The sequence below is a fragment of the Bremia lactucae genome (assembly GCF_004359215.1).
Source record: "Bremia lactucae strain SF5 chromosome Unknown BlacSF5_NotPlaced_17_SHOA01000003.1_2250557bp, whole genome shotgun sequence".
Taxonomy (NCBI): Eukaryota; Oomycota; class Peronosporomycetes; order Peronosporales; family Peronosporaceae; genus Bremia; species Bremia lactucae.
This window is the reverse complement of record NW_027152029.1, coordinates 1920862-1935692: the sequence shown is the minus strand read 5'-3', so window position 1 is coordinate 1935692 and position 14831 is coordinate 1920862. Positions and strand designations below refer to the sequence as shown.

General features: G+C 43.2%; 1 protein-coding gene across 1 annotated transcript; it reads left to right on the top strand.

Annotated features, from left to right (window-relative positions):
* Positions 1 to 1702: 1702 nt before the first annotated feature.
* On the top strand, positions 1703 to 11920 carry CCR75_009132 (uncharacterized protein; the record flags this gene model as incomplete). The annotated part of the gene is made up of 4 exons (XM_067967177.1): positions 1703 to 3121; positions 3189 to 3380; positions 3443 to 5062; positions 5135 to 11920. 4 exons carry the CDS (start codon positions 1703 to 1705, stop codon positions 11918 to 11920), a joined length of 10017 nt encoding a protein of 3338 aa, XP_067822656.1.
* Between the last annotated feature and the right edge of the window lie 2911 nt (positions 11921 to 14831).

Genomic DNA, 14831 nt, shown 5'->3' with positions numbered 1-14831 from the left:
ATGCCACCCGTCACATAGCCACGTTTGATACGACTGGCTTGTGATACCGACTGAGCACGTTCACGTGTCGCCGGCGGAGCTTTAGGCTCAGAATCTTCTGTGTCAGAACCGTTATGGATAATGGTCTGAGCTATAGACGTTTTAGTTTTACCCAACGGGGAAGCGGCTGCACCTTTATGGGCAGCGCTCTCACTAATGGTCGCTGCGCTAGCCAGCGCACACGACGAGACAGCATTAGAAAACTTTGCTGTCTCCATGTTTGGAGCAATGAGAAGATTGGATGGTCCTTCCTCATTAGCTCGTTGTCCGTATCACTACTATGTGGTGACGGGAACGGTGTCGACTCATTGTAGTCGACAATGAGCGATGGATCGACATCCTCACTGTAATAGTAGGATATATCCACAAGACCAGTTGATGCAGCAGTAGCTGTCGGCGTTTCAACTGAGGCATTAGACGCTGCCGGCGTGCTAACGCGGCGTGTAACGGGCTAAAGTTGCCCTAATGTTACACAGTCCCCGTTAAGTACATTTGGTGTACTTGAGGGGATGGTCAATTACTAAATAATAGTAATTAGACCCAACAATAGGGTGTGGTGCACATTTGTGACCAACCCTTGTGGATGTGATGCACATGGGTGCATTCACATTAGGAGGGATGACGCCCAGCGTCATCCATGATGACGGCTAGCGTCATCAGTTACGCGAGGTATCTATAAAGATACGCTCGTAATACATATAAAATGATATCTATAGAGATATCATTTATTTTGGTAAAAATAGGTATTTGTATTTAATTTATTAAATATAAATCAGTCTGAAATTTACTACCTACTTGGTAAGTGCGCACGAGGAGCGGATTACCGCTCCCGTGACGACACTTTACCAGAGTTCTTAGTGTGTTGGGTGAGGTCGCTTGCGCGCCCACCACAACTACCTCACTGCACGCAAGAGAAGCAGGTTTAACCGCTTCCTCGCTGTGCTAGGGTGTGTGCCTAAGTAGAGCGTGGCCGCATTACGACGTGCCCGCCTACACGGCGCGTGCGCTTCGCGCGTGGTTAAGTGGGTGTCTTCGCAGACGACCCAGCAATGTTGCCCCTTTTAGGTGGCATATTAGGCTCCGTGCAAGACACAGAGAGCAAAAGTGAATAATAGAATTAAGCGGCGCGTAAAGCAACTCGCTTTACCTCTGCCCTCTTTGACGAATTTCAAATATAAACTCGTTCTTAAAGGGGGGATGGTGTAACGGGCTAAAGTTGCCCTACCACCACTTGGGTGTTGTTCACATTGTGAACCACCCTTGTGTATGCGATGCACATAGGTGCATTCACATGAGGAGGGATGGCGCCTAGCGGCATCCGTTACGCGAGGAATCTAGAAATATCCGCTCCCAATACAATTAGTGTTATCAACAGAGATGACATTTTATAATTGGTAAAAATAAGTATTTATATTTAATACGATTTAGTGTTTGCTAAACGGTCGAATCGGATGTAAAAAAAAATATTATTAGGATAATTGCATGTAGAGTGGTATTTTAGATAGCCTAGTATCAAGCATAAGGACTAACAAAGCATCATTCGCGAATAGAAAAGTTTCCTTTCCAAAAATCATGCGACTTTTCGCACTCTCTGCCACATGTACCCAAACATTCATCTATCAAGATACCAGTAATTGCTGCTTAAACAAAGATCTGCTCGACGATGTCGACGGAGCGTGTGATGGCGCGCTACATAGTGCACAAGGTGGGCAGCTTTGTGACCAAGGACCGTGTGTTGTGTCTGGGGGAATATTCGTTTTCAACTATTGATCGTGAAAATCAGCTCATAACCAACACGTGGCCTTACGAGGACGTGGATGGCGCCGACGTGCTTGACGGCGAGACGGACTTTGTCATTAACACACCACGCCATCGCATTAAGAAGACGGTTTTCCGCTCCTACTTCCGCATGGAGGTACTTGTTTGTCTGAAGCGTTTACGAAGTCAGCACTACGCGAAGATGAGCACTGCAACACAGCTTCCACCCGCTGAGCTGCAGTCACGCGCATTTCAAAGCCTTAAGTATCACAAAAGCGGTGTTACGTCGAAGTGCGTCGTAGAGGTTCGTGCTGACGGCATCTTTCAACGGGACACTGAAGGTGACGTCATGAGTCACATTCCGTACACAAGCCTCGTGTCTATTGATATCATCTGCGATGACCACGATGCAATAGCATTAAATCACTCGGAAAATTCGAGCTTGTTTTCTGTATCGAAACGCTCAGAGCTAGCTCAAAATATAATCAATTTCATGAAGGCCTATGGTATGTCAATCAACGAGTATCGCAAAAAATCACTAGAAGCGGCACTGCAGGACGATAGGAAAGAGTCAGAGATAACTTGTGTATCCTTCGAGTACCAGGTGATGTATTCTTCGCAGTCGAATGAGTCTGATGCGACACCACGAACATTGTCCGTTTCCGAAAAGTACCTCACAGAGTACGCAAAAGCCGAGACAGTGATTTTTAGTCGCCCTCTGGCGAGAATATATACGCTTATTTTGTGTCATAATACGCTGCAGGCGTTCAAAGTCGTGTACGTAGACGGTGTAACTCGCCAATATTATTCTTCATTTCGGGAGAAAATTGTGTGTGAGCTATTAGCATCCTGTCATGCATTGGGTAATTATCAAGTGGGTGTGGAGTCAAGTGAAGTTCCAGAAACAGCCCGGATGATACCACGTAAATTCATACATCAAGAAGCCAAGCAATTCGCAGATACCGTAACGAACGTTACTGCAATGGACCGAGAGCTTCGTGTCGTGCAAGGTATAATATTGCATCTACTCATGGCCCATGGCCATCGTAAGACGGCACGAACTCAACGGCAGCTTCCTCAAGGTCTCGATGAAGATATGCACTCATTGACTTTAGAATTTAATGCAAACACGCCAACATCTGGTGCAACTCCTCAGCCCAATAAGCTTTTCGACAAGGTTACTTATATGCTAGCACGTGAACTACATGACATTGTTGCTCGGCACGGCGCGACGCACGAATTTATAAGCACATACCTTCAGTCCCTTTACCGGTTGATGCTTGCACCACCTGCCATTAACGAATTTATGAAAGTTCTAACTGAGGTAACTTACTTGCTGTATTGGTCACTTGCAATTGGTATGAATATTAAAATGTTGTTATGTATTTAAGCGAGAGGAAGAATACATTAATACTATAACAAGGGTATTAGAAAGCCAGAATTCGGTAGCTATTTACTGGATGTTTATGGTTCTTAGCCGCCTGATGGAGTCAAAATTGCATCAGTTTCCATGCCGACAACTTTTGCTATCCAACACTCTTTTTATGAAGACGCTTCTTTCGCTGCTTGACAAGGATATCCAAGTGAGTTCACATAATCTGCTTCAACGAATTAATGTATTTAATGGTTGTGTTGCTTTGCGTAGACTGATGCATTTCTGTCCGAATTGCCCACGATGAAGCTGTGTCAATTTCTAGTACTTCTGGTTAAGACAAACGCAGAGAAGCAGCTAGAACTCTCTGAAGCGCTATATCAAAACCTTGCAACAAAGTATCGCATGCTGCTGCGAATTCTCTTCAGCTTTCCTGCCTTATATACCGTGGAGGCATGTGTGAGTATTCTCAACAGAATGACGAAAACTCCCGTTTTTCTAAATTACGGCAATTCGGATTCTCCTTTACGGTATAACGATGAAAAAGTTCCACGACGATCGCTAAGTTTTGGTGAGACATTGAACTTTCGCCCCGAGAGTTACCGAGGGGCGCCACTGGCTCCACGATCTCGGCCCTTCTTGTATTCTTCTAGGAGGGCATCAAGCCGAAATAATACAATATTGTCGTCTGGGTCATCTGCTAGCGGTAGTGCGGGTAATTTAGCAAATATGATCAACGTTCAGAACCCAAAAGTGCTGTTAAGGCAATACCGACAATTTCTTGAGGCAGCGTTTGGCCACTTGAAAATGGGGCTTGATCAGTATGACGACCCAGTATTTTTGCGTCTTCGCTACAGATGCCGCAATGTTTTTTTGCAGGAGCTTATAAGTCATTTGGCGGGCAATTTTGAAGTATTCAGGCGGGTGTATAGTGTTGATTGCTGCCAATTCAGTGGCTACATCGGCACAGTGGATGGGCAGCGCGAACAATCTCAATTTTTCTTGACACCACGAGCTCTAATTGCTGTACGAATCAAGACAAAGTATACCAAAGAATTTGAATATCGCATGATTGAAGAGATCACTGAGGCAACTGCAATTCCAGAAGCATTCATGCTTTTACGTAAAAGCAGATTGCACTTCATTTACTCTGACCATAAGTATGAAATTATTAATGGTATGAGAGCCTTAGCTGGTTACATCGGAATTCATCTTTGCTTAAATTCCCAGTCTTTACTTCCCACACAGCAAATGGAACAGCAATTTGATCAATCTGCTCTTGAATCGAATGAATATTTTGACGTACAGAGGCCAACAGGCCGAAATGGTTTCACACACTTACGAAAAAAAAAGCTATGTTTCGTTAATGGAACCATTATAGAGTTTACTAGCGGTTTTAATAAAGTATACGAGCTGAAGAAGTTGCGTCGCATAGTCGTTCCGCGATTGGAAGGCAATGTTGTGCAAGGTGTGGTGGTGCTAGAATTTGCCGATAGTTGTCGTGTGGCTTATGTGCCATATGACTTTGATAAGTTTCAGGCAGCACTGTACGATGGATATAACTACGTTGGCAATTACAATGTATCGCTTAGCCGAGAGTTTACAAACTTGAACCCAAGAATGTCTCCCAAGGCTTTACTTAAGGTGAAGCAGGAAAAGCTTCTTTATCTTAATCAGGATGGACTTTATATTCCAGCTCATGCAGCTTTAGAGAGGAAGATTGAAAAATTTTGTGGCGAAGGTGTAACTATACGATCCGTATTAATTAAAATTATATTTTCTTTTGAAAGTTTGAATATGAATGTGGAAGTGGAAGATTTCACAGACAAGTCCATGCGCGGGCGCTTAGAGAAGCTGTCGTTTAGCTCACTTCTTCAAGGATTTAACATTCTGGTGAGACACGCTTTTAATGAGATCATTTATAAGATATGACTAAGTATCTCTATTATGTACAATCTGAAATAGCTTGAGCATTCCTGCATCCCACCAGTTCGCACGAACGAGATTTGTATTGTACTTGAATCATTTTGCCGAATAAATAACGGCTGTTATCGGCTTGCGACGGAACAGTCAAATGGTGGCGCTATGGTCTTGGTCCCAAGTCTGGCTCAAATATTGGATTCTGGTGACTCAATTGCAGCTATGTGGGCAGTGAATGCACTGCGCTCATTAATCGCTGACAAATCACGACTAAAAGCGCATCGTGCAGCTGAAAAGGCCATTCGTTTTCAAGTATTGGAGCACAAAAACTTGGCTACTCAATTGATTGGTCTTCTGGACCCACAAAATTTGTGCTGCACACTGGTCATCTTGCAATTATTTATGGATGTACTAGTCGTTTCTCGCCATAGTACCTACGACAAGCATTTTGATGCCATCATTAAAGATCTGGGGGCGAAATATATACTATTGCTCGAAATAGTATCTCAAAATACGAACGCAGGTTTGACGGCATCGGTTATATGTCTCATGAAGGTGATCATAGATCACGTCGATCGCAAGGTTAAACGACGAATTTGCGACTTTGCCTTAGATACTGGGCTGACTATTCAGCACCTGCACAAGGCGTTTTTTCACTCCTCGGAGAATGCGAAAGAGACGTATCAGTATATCGCCAGTATCTGGATGACTCATCATAAGGCATCGTATGAAATGCTCACAAGGATCCTCCCACATGGATTTATTAGGATGATTTCAAATCCAATGGTGCGTAAATTGTTAAAGAAGCAGCGAGCTCACCAGACGGAAGATTCTCGACGAAATAGCAAGCAAATTATACATGCCCAATATGATGGGTCAGAATGGTTCATCCGTCGCATGCAGCTTCAAATCGGAACACTTTTTGCTTGCGATTCTATGAGCGAAACAAAAGTGAAGGAGGATCCAACGCGTATGAATTATCAAGGTGAATCGTCCACTGACATGGCACTCCTGTCTGGTATGGTCAGTAAAGATTTCATGCTACCAGACTTGCTTTGGAATGAATTGACTCGAGGAGAATTAAGACTTGCGCTTACAACCACAACAAAAGGATTTGCTCAATTTAAAGCTAATCAAGCAGCTCCAAAATTGCTGCTTGCATCTCGAAATAAAAGCAACGAACCGAAATGGAATCATGCCCAATTTTTGGTGATATATCAGAGCATTGCACAGGAACTTAAAGTTGATCGATTTTACCTGCGTGTGATTTCGGAAAGGATACGAGACGGCTCGTTGCAATTGGGTGAAGTTGCTAAAACTGCGCGTGCAATAGAGACAGGTTCACATCGTGGAAAATTTAAAAATTCGAGCAGCCTTTTTTTTGCCAGTATGGATATTGCAAAAGATCCAGCGAAATTTTTTAGTGAGGTGTATGAGTGTTGGTTACAGTATTTATGCCTTGGCAATTTTCCGTTATTAGGAGCAGTTGATTGGTCAGCATGTAAAAGAAATGACTTTATACTAAATACTGGAGGCGAGCAGGACTGTCAGACTATGTTTATAATTTTGATTGAGTTGGCAAACGTATTTCCCGATGCTCGGCTACTAACGAAACGTCGAGCTGGCTTTATTACAGAGTTGTTGCTAAATTCAAACGTTGCCGGTGAAATTCATAACATTGTCGAATTATTGGCTGGATTGAGTCAATCTAAAATTGCATATACCGATATGTGTACAAGAAGACTTATTCGAGTACTGCTGTACATGTCGCTGCTTTCGCACAGGCGGCAACCAGCGCTGGTAGGAAACGACGTAAACGGTGACCAGTGTGATATACCAATAATGGAATCCTTTACTATGTCTGAGGCGTGCGAAAAAAATTCTGTTCCGATAGCAGAACTCTCACTCTACGAGGAAACACGATATGCGCTGAAATGGAGCTTAAAAATAAAGACTGTAGACGAAAGAATTATGATTAAAGGTCCATTTACAGCGAATGGCCTAAAAGAACAGTTGGATGGTGACCTTATAAATTGCCATCGACAGATCAACGCTATATATGTCTGCTGCTGCTCGAAGCATAATTATGCAAATTCAAACGATGAGCATAGGTGGAGTTTGATGGTAGAATATCCTGAGCTGCGCTGGATGGAGTTAACAGACGAGCCGATTGACGCAAGGTGTGCGGCGTTTGCTTTGAAGTCTTTAAGAAATTTACTGGTGACAGACCAACACAACAACACAAGCAAAGCTCTATGGCCTCCGACTTTGGTGAATAGTGTCGTTGCTAATACGCTGCCGTTAGCTTTGCTGATTCAGCTACTTATTGTGAACGAGTCCAATATACGCAGCTATGTCTGTGAGATGCTCATGTCTTTGAACGAGGAGGTGCTACAAGAATTGTACAAGTATGGTGTCTTTTATTTTATTTTGTCAATCATTGCAACGCCAAGTGTAGGCGATCAATTACCCGTTTTTGTTCCGGAAGCGGTTCTGCTCAAACGGATCCATCGAATTCAACGGTCATCGGAACTTTTAGAGGGGCAGAGTATATTGACTGATATGCTACCTGAAACGCTTATCAGTGTGTTGGATTTGGATAGCCCTGGGCAGTTCGCTGACATATTTAGCGGCCGCAAGCAAGACAAACGCGTCGTTTGGTCATCAACAATGAGACTTCATTTGCAAGAGTTGCTTGGTGAGCACCTACTTGAATTCAAAGAAAGCTTAAAAATGAGCGTCACAGCGAGATACATTTACATTCCAATACCTCAAATTGCTTACCCAGAATTATCTGGGAATGTTTGTTGCAGTAGTTTCTGCCTCTCAAATTTTACTCAATTTGATTCAGATGTCGAAACAGTGGACGACCCTGTATTTGTAATGAAGAGTATTGAAGAGAAGTGGCGATACCTGAAACGGTGTCAGACAGATTGTATTGGAAAATATAAAGATCACTCAGGCGCCTTCGAGATTTTTGGTTGGAGTAAGGATGCCACTTATTCAGCAGCAGATTTACGGTCACGCTTTCGGGAACTATGCCTTAAAGATGGTAATGTAGCCATAGTTCGGCAGGCGTTCGATTCTTTGTGTGATATACTTGAGCGCCAGAATGAGGGCGATGGCGGCAAGACATCGGATGAAGTCATTGAATGTATCTTAAAATCGCAATTGTACTTGCTGCATAAGTACGGCTATCAGTTCTATTCGTACGAGTCTTCGACACTTGATTTGCTCATCCGTGTGCTGTCTTCACACTTAGTGGAAGATTCGAAAGTCCAAAGCCTCGCAATGCAATTTTTACAGCGCTTGCTCTCCGTTGCACCCAAAAATGTCCCACTTCTTGTTGTAATAGAGGGGAGTTGGAAAGCAATTCTTATTCTAGTTGAACGTTGCGCGTGTGGTCACGATGCGGCGGATAAAGAGAACATTTTTATTATTTTGAAGTTGCTGCTTACTGCTGAAGAAGGAGTGCAATCGATATTAAAGGAGAGTAAAAAAAAATTGGCCAATGAAGTGAATCTTTCAAAGAAACTAGATCTCAGCACACTTGCAGACAATGACAGCTCGTCTTACTTTCACGCGACGGAGTTTACGTCTCAAGACTCCAAATACGCCCAGCGCGTTTGTTCAATGCTAGACGATGTCATTCTTTCATTTGAAAACATTCAACCGTGGCATATTCAGAAGATGTCCTTTGATATAGCATCGTCACTTTCTAGGAGTATCGAATTGCAGCAGCAAATTATGGCATCGACACGAGTATTTTGGAAGGCACTGTATTTGATCCTTGCATCAGCCGAAAATTCTTCAGTCGTTAACAATGAGCAGGAAAGCACAACTGCGCTAGAGAAACAGGAGCGCGATATGCTGGAAAGCGCATTTGGGGCACTTCGGTCACTTGCCCTTGGACCTAGTGGCGGCAGCCGGTCGGCTGGTCTTGAAGCCTTAGCAAATCTCCTTCCAATGGACTTTTTGGAACGCCTCAAAAAGCCAAACGGGCATGACTTTTGTGCAATTTTGCTGTCAGACATCCGCGAGCCAACCTGTGTTTGGAACGAAAACACAAGAACGGAACTTTCTCAGCTTACGGAAGATTTTTGTACGGACCCGAACGGAGACGGTATTTCTTTTTTAGAAAATGCTAGCCGTTACATGTACGATTGCCTCAGCTCTGAGCCATACGTTGGTGGAGTATACTTACTTATTTTGCTGGAAAAGTCGGTTGGCAATCTGCAAGCCATCACTGAGGATATATTATACCCAACGACGGCGGTTGACTTTATTGAGTCGCTTTTATGTTTTCTTAATGAAAATAGAGATCCAAAAACAGGCATATATTCTGATACGATGCCAGCTTTAGATTGCTTAAGTCTTCTGTGTGACTTGCCGGCGTTTCGGCCTGCTATTGTGGAGTGTTTGGAGCAGCATGTGGATGATGAGGACGCAGTTCTTGCCTCATTTTCAGTAGCAACGCTAGGGAGATATCTGTTGCCATTTGACGGCGATAGTGACGCAAAAGTAGCAGCTTCAATATCATCTCGTCGTTCGTTGTCAGCTTACGGGTTTCGAGCAAAGACCGACGCTCCCATAGCCATGGACGCAGAATATGGTAATGTGGACTATTTGGCCCGTCAGGAAATGGCAATTCTTATCATAAACAAAATCTGCGGCTTTAAGTGCAGCCTTGAGCGGATGCTGGCTCCATTTTGCCAGTTTACATGGTGTCTTCAGGTTATTTCTGATCACCTCGGATACGAGCAAGCATTTTATGCGCTTTCCTGCTTGGCTGAGTTGTGTGACACCTGCTTGGTTATTGCCAAGTATGTGCAAGATAGTGGATTATGGGTTGAGATTTTGGGAATTGCCCTTCAATCGAGACAGCACGTGCTTCATGAACATTTTCTTCGCGCTGAAGCGTTGCGTGAGCCAGCATTCGAAGTGTTGTACGCTTTACTAATGAAAAATTTGGACTTGCGAGAAAAGATGTATAGCGGGCTATGTCGATTCCTTCCCTACCCGATTGTGTACCAAATTCACTTGGATCCGAACAAAGCAACGCGATTTTTTGACGATAACCACGATAAGAGCGATTTAATATGGAATTCTCATAAACGAACAGAAGTGCGCAAAAAACTGGATCAAGTGATTTGCAGAAATCGTGCAGAGCGATCAATTGTCAAACGAGATTCGGTTCTGCTCGATGATGAGACAGATTTTATTCCGTACCCTCACAATTATGTAGCGGGGCTGTACATTGACCGTTTCTTGTCCCAACCAGACGCAGAAAAATTAACAAATCCAGCTTACAATCTCGAGTTACTCTTTCAGCTGTGGAGGAAGAAATTGAATCAAATGATCCGCTTCGATCTAAGTAATCCTCCAGACAACCTTAAGACAACTGTCGATGAAATTGACAAGTATACCATGGCAATGACGCATATTTTACGAGCGTCACTTGACGTTGACGAAAGCATCGCTAACAGCCGCATGGCGAAACAGATCTTAAAGCTTGTGCTTTATTGCAATGAACACCTAATTACTGGATTTCCATATCGCTGTGTGTTGCGTATTGCTCGGCGCTTAGTGCAATTTCCTGAGATCACCTCGAAAGAATTTGTTGAGCTACTAATTTGTCGAGTCACCATGCAGCACCCGGATATACCATCGTTGTTAAAAGTGCTTCGTCGTATTTTAGAGGCACGTAACAAGATGTTGATGGAAAGTGAGACGAAAGACGACCCCGAGTACTGGCTAAGAGATCTCCATTACTATCATCAGATGTTGGCCTTTTTACAAGGTCTGTTGGAGAAAAAAGAGCAGATTGAGGCTCCTGTACTTTCAAACGTGAACCGCGTGCTTCGCATCATTCTCGCTGAAGAGCCAAAAGATAACAATTTGAAGCACATCTCGCGCAGTTTTATGGGACATTGGCATAATTTTACTCTAGAAAGCAGGTCAATACGGAATTCGATTAATCTTAGTAGGCAACGAGGCACAAAGCTGCCAAATAATGCTAAAACCACAAATGTTTCATCTATCAAATTAAACATCATGAGCACCCAAGGTTTTGATGTGGACGGGGCAGTAATAGAAGACGTGGCGAGTGCTCGAAGCTTTGACGTGGATAACGAGCGTAAACCGTCTAACCGAGTGGAAATAAAGGATGAGTCTGACGATCGCGAAGTTGACATTGATGGCTCATTTATCCAAGCACCTCCAAGAAGCATCAACTATACTGGCAATGGTGTAGAGCTGACAGAAGCGATTGCACCAAGCAGCTTTCGATATAAGGGCGAGGTCGCTCATAATTCCCCCTTACCATCTCCAACATCGGTTCGCTACTCGACGTTACGAGCTCGTTACGAGCCGATCGGCACGCAGTACCACTCTAGAAAAGCAGCCGAATACGATGACCACGATGTTAATGGCGTGTATGCAATTCGATCGCGTCGTGGTAGTTTGCCTATGAGGGTCGACGATACCGTGAAACAGGTCAATGGCAATGGCAAGTTTGCGGCTACTCAAGGCAATATTCCCTTGAGTAGCATTAACGTAGATAGCTTCGTTCCACAAGCGCCAACTATTTGTAGGCGTGACCTAGCGATGGATGGAGCTGAATTAGAAACGCCGGGGCAATTGAATCAACAAGGAAGGTTGGGTGCCAAGAAGTCGGAGCGCCGCTATTCTTTACTAGACATATGGAAGGCTCCATCATCAGCTGCGCCTAATTCCTTACTGACGACGCTCACCATTTCTAGACGTAGTCGTCGGGCTGCTATTGTTACCAATCGCCTTACCTCTAAAAAGAAGCGGTGGTTCAACAGATAGAATACGGTGCCGGGAATTATTCTTATATATAGTTGAAGTCAATCATTACTTTTGTCCGCATTCATGGAGCACTTGCCTTTTTGCTTGATATTTCTTTCACTTCAAAAAAGAGCAGATCATGAGCTTGGAGCAGATTGAAAGTACCTGGGTCGCACCCACTTACTACAAAGTGAAAGATGATTATCCTCAAAGCAGAGACAGCAGCTTCCTTCGGTATATTAAGACGTTGACAAATCACCAAACAAACGCCAAGCAACAGCGGATGGATATATATTTGCAGAATGTGAAGCATGTCGAGCCGATAGAGGAAAAAAATATACCTTCTCACTTAATGACGAGTGAAGAAGTAAGCTATGATGATGATAGCGCAAAGTCCTCGACAAGTCAAGCACCCGCTGCGAGATCGTGGAACAAAGTGAATCTGAGCGAACAGAACACGATTTTTGACAGCAATTTAGCTTCACAGATGAAGGGCAAAGCGTTAGCTAATACACGGAAGTGCAAGCGCCTGCGATTAAATGATTCGTGCGAAAGATTTCAAAGCAAAAAATGCGTCAAGAAGCCAAAGCAAACACCCCTCACGCAGAAAATTGAAGCTAAGGATGTCTTTGATCACTTTCGGCTATACAGCGGGTGTTCACAAAGGGATTCAAAGGCAAGTGAGAACGAAACGATTTTGTGTGAGAAATCGTATCTACATGCCACAATTCCGGCTGCTCATCACCGTCGACCGCAAGGTTTAGAAACTGCTCACATGCATCCAACTAAAAAATTTACGATGAGCACTCATAATGATGACGAGGGGGACGGCCGAAAGAACAATACGAGGCGATGTAATCAGGTAAATGAAAGTGGGGGGTTCTGCTATGATTGATACTGACACTTGTTTGCGGGTGATTTTCTTTTACGTCCAGAAAATTAATGCTGTTCCTGTTACAGCTGCAGATGTGTGGAAGAAGAAGGTATCACCAGACTGTGTACAGGTTGAGGGTCTTGACGAAGACTTTAGCGGTTTTGCTCCCACATGTGATCCTCTCGGCGCCATAATGAAGTCAATTTACTTTTAGCTTGAAAATAATCAGTATTAAGTAACGCGATACATTTTTTGAAAAGATGCAGATCCACTACTTGTGGCGCACATCATCCACTTAAAAATTTTACGATCTTGTTGGCGATTATTTTGGCTCTTGGTGTCTCATTTGCTTCTACCCGACAACAGCTAATGCTTAATTAACATTGAAGCCAATACAATTCATAAAGACTTGCCCTTGCGGCACAAAATTGAATGAAAATCGCGTCATTTTTTGCACCTAATCTGCCTGCAACAATTGGAGCAAAGCGAATGACCATTACTGTAACGGGCACTACGACTTGTACTGCTGCAGTACAAGTCCACTTCGCACTGCTTCAGTTGCGAGTGAAGCCTTACGTCACTTCACGTACACTAGTACGTGCAGAGGAAGACTTCTCTTTAGGACAACTAATACACCCCAGTAGCAAAAGGAAAGGTGTTAACACTTTTGCAAGTCAATAGTAACCACTGGCAAGCTGTTCAGCTGCAGACTGGTGCAAAATTTTCTTGGGTTGATGCAATTTGGCAGTACCACTCCACCAGTGAGGATTTTTCATTCATAGATTTCGTATTGATCGATTTTTTCATAGTTCATTTTATTTTCGGCTTTGTGCTCTAAACAATTTATATCTTACAGAAGTTGTGGGAATAATAATTTTAATTTTCGAATTTAAATTTTTACTTTTTTCTTAAGTTGTGGGAGTAATAATTTAAGGAGGAACGGATTATTTAAATTTAAAATAAAATAAATAAAAAATAGTTTGTGAAGATATCAATTTTAGTTGTGGGGATATCAATACCCTTATTCAGTGGCGGGATGCTGCTAAACGAAATGGAGCGCCGTTAACATTTCCCTAAAAAAACTTAAATACGATATTCAGTTGAGCTGGTCTTCATATCTGAAGCGTAAGAAATATTGGACGAAAGATTGTGGCAAGTTGCGGGATGAAGGCAGGCTAAAATCAAACAAACGCTAAAACAAAAGTTTGATTTAAGTTAACTCTTATTATTGGCAAGTTTAAAAATACCTTTGAGCTAGCAGTGAGCTCAGTCACGAAGGAATGTGCAATGAACTACGTTCAGAAAGAGTCGTGTCCGAGAATTAGGACGGCACAGCATCAGAACCTTTAAAGTGTGGCCACGCTAGCTACTTCAAAACGTCTAAACCACTAAATTTGCTTCGACTTTGGCCGCAGTATTCACCTTGGCAGGTAGGTCAATAGGGTACGTTTCAATTTATTGAAAATGATAGTTGGTCGCACTTGCTTCGTTTAGTCTTACAGCGACTATACTATACTCATGTCAAGAGCTTTAATATTGTGTCTTACGGCTTGAAGTTCTGCCATCGCCATCAAATGTAATGGCGCCGTTTTCGAGTGTGCATTATTCAACGGGCTAAAGTTGCCCTAGTGTTACACAATCCCCGTTAAGTACACTTGGTGCTTTTAAGGGGATGGTCAATTACAAAATAATAGTAATTAGACCCAGCACTAGGGTGTGGTGCTCATTTGTGACCAACCCTTGTGGATGTGATGCACATGGGTGCATTCACATTAGGAGGGATGACGCCCAGCGTCATCCGTTGACGGCTAGCGTCATCCGTTACGCGAGGTATTTATAAAGATACGCTCGCAATACATATTAAATGATATCTATAGAGATAGCATTTTAATTGGTAAAAATAGGTATTTGTATTTAATTCTATTAAATATAAATCAGTCTGAAAACTACTTCCTACTTGGTAAGTGCGCACGAGGAGACGGATTACCGCTCCCGTGACGACACTTAACCAGAGTTCTTAGTGTGTTGGGTGAGGTCGCTAACGCGCCCACCACAACT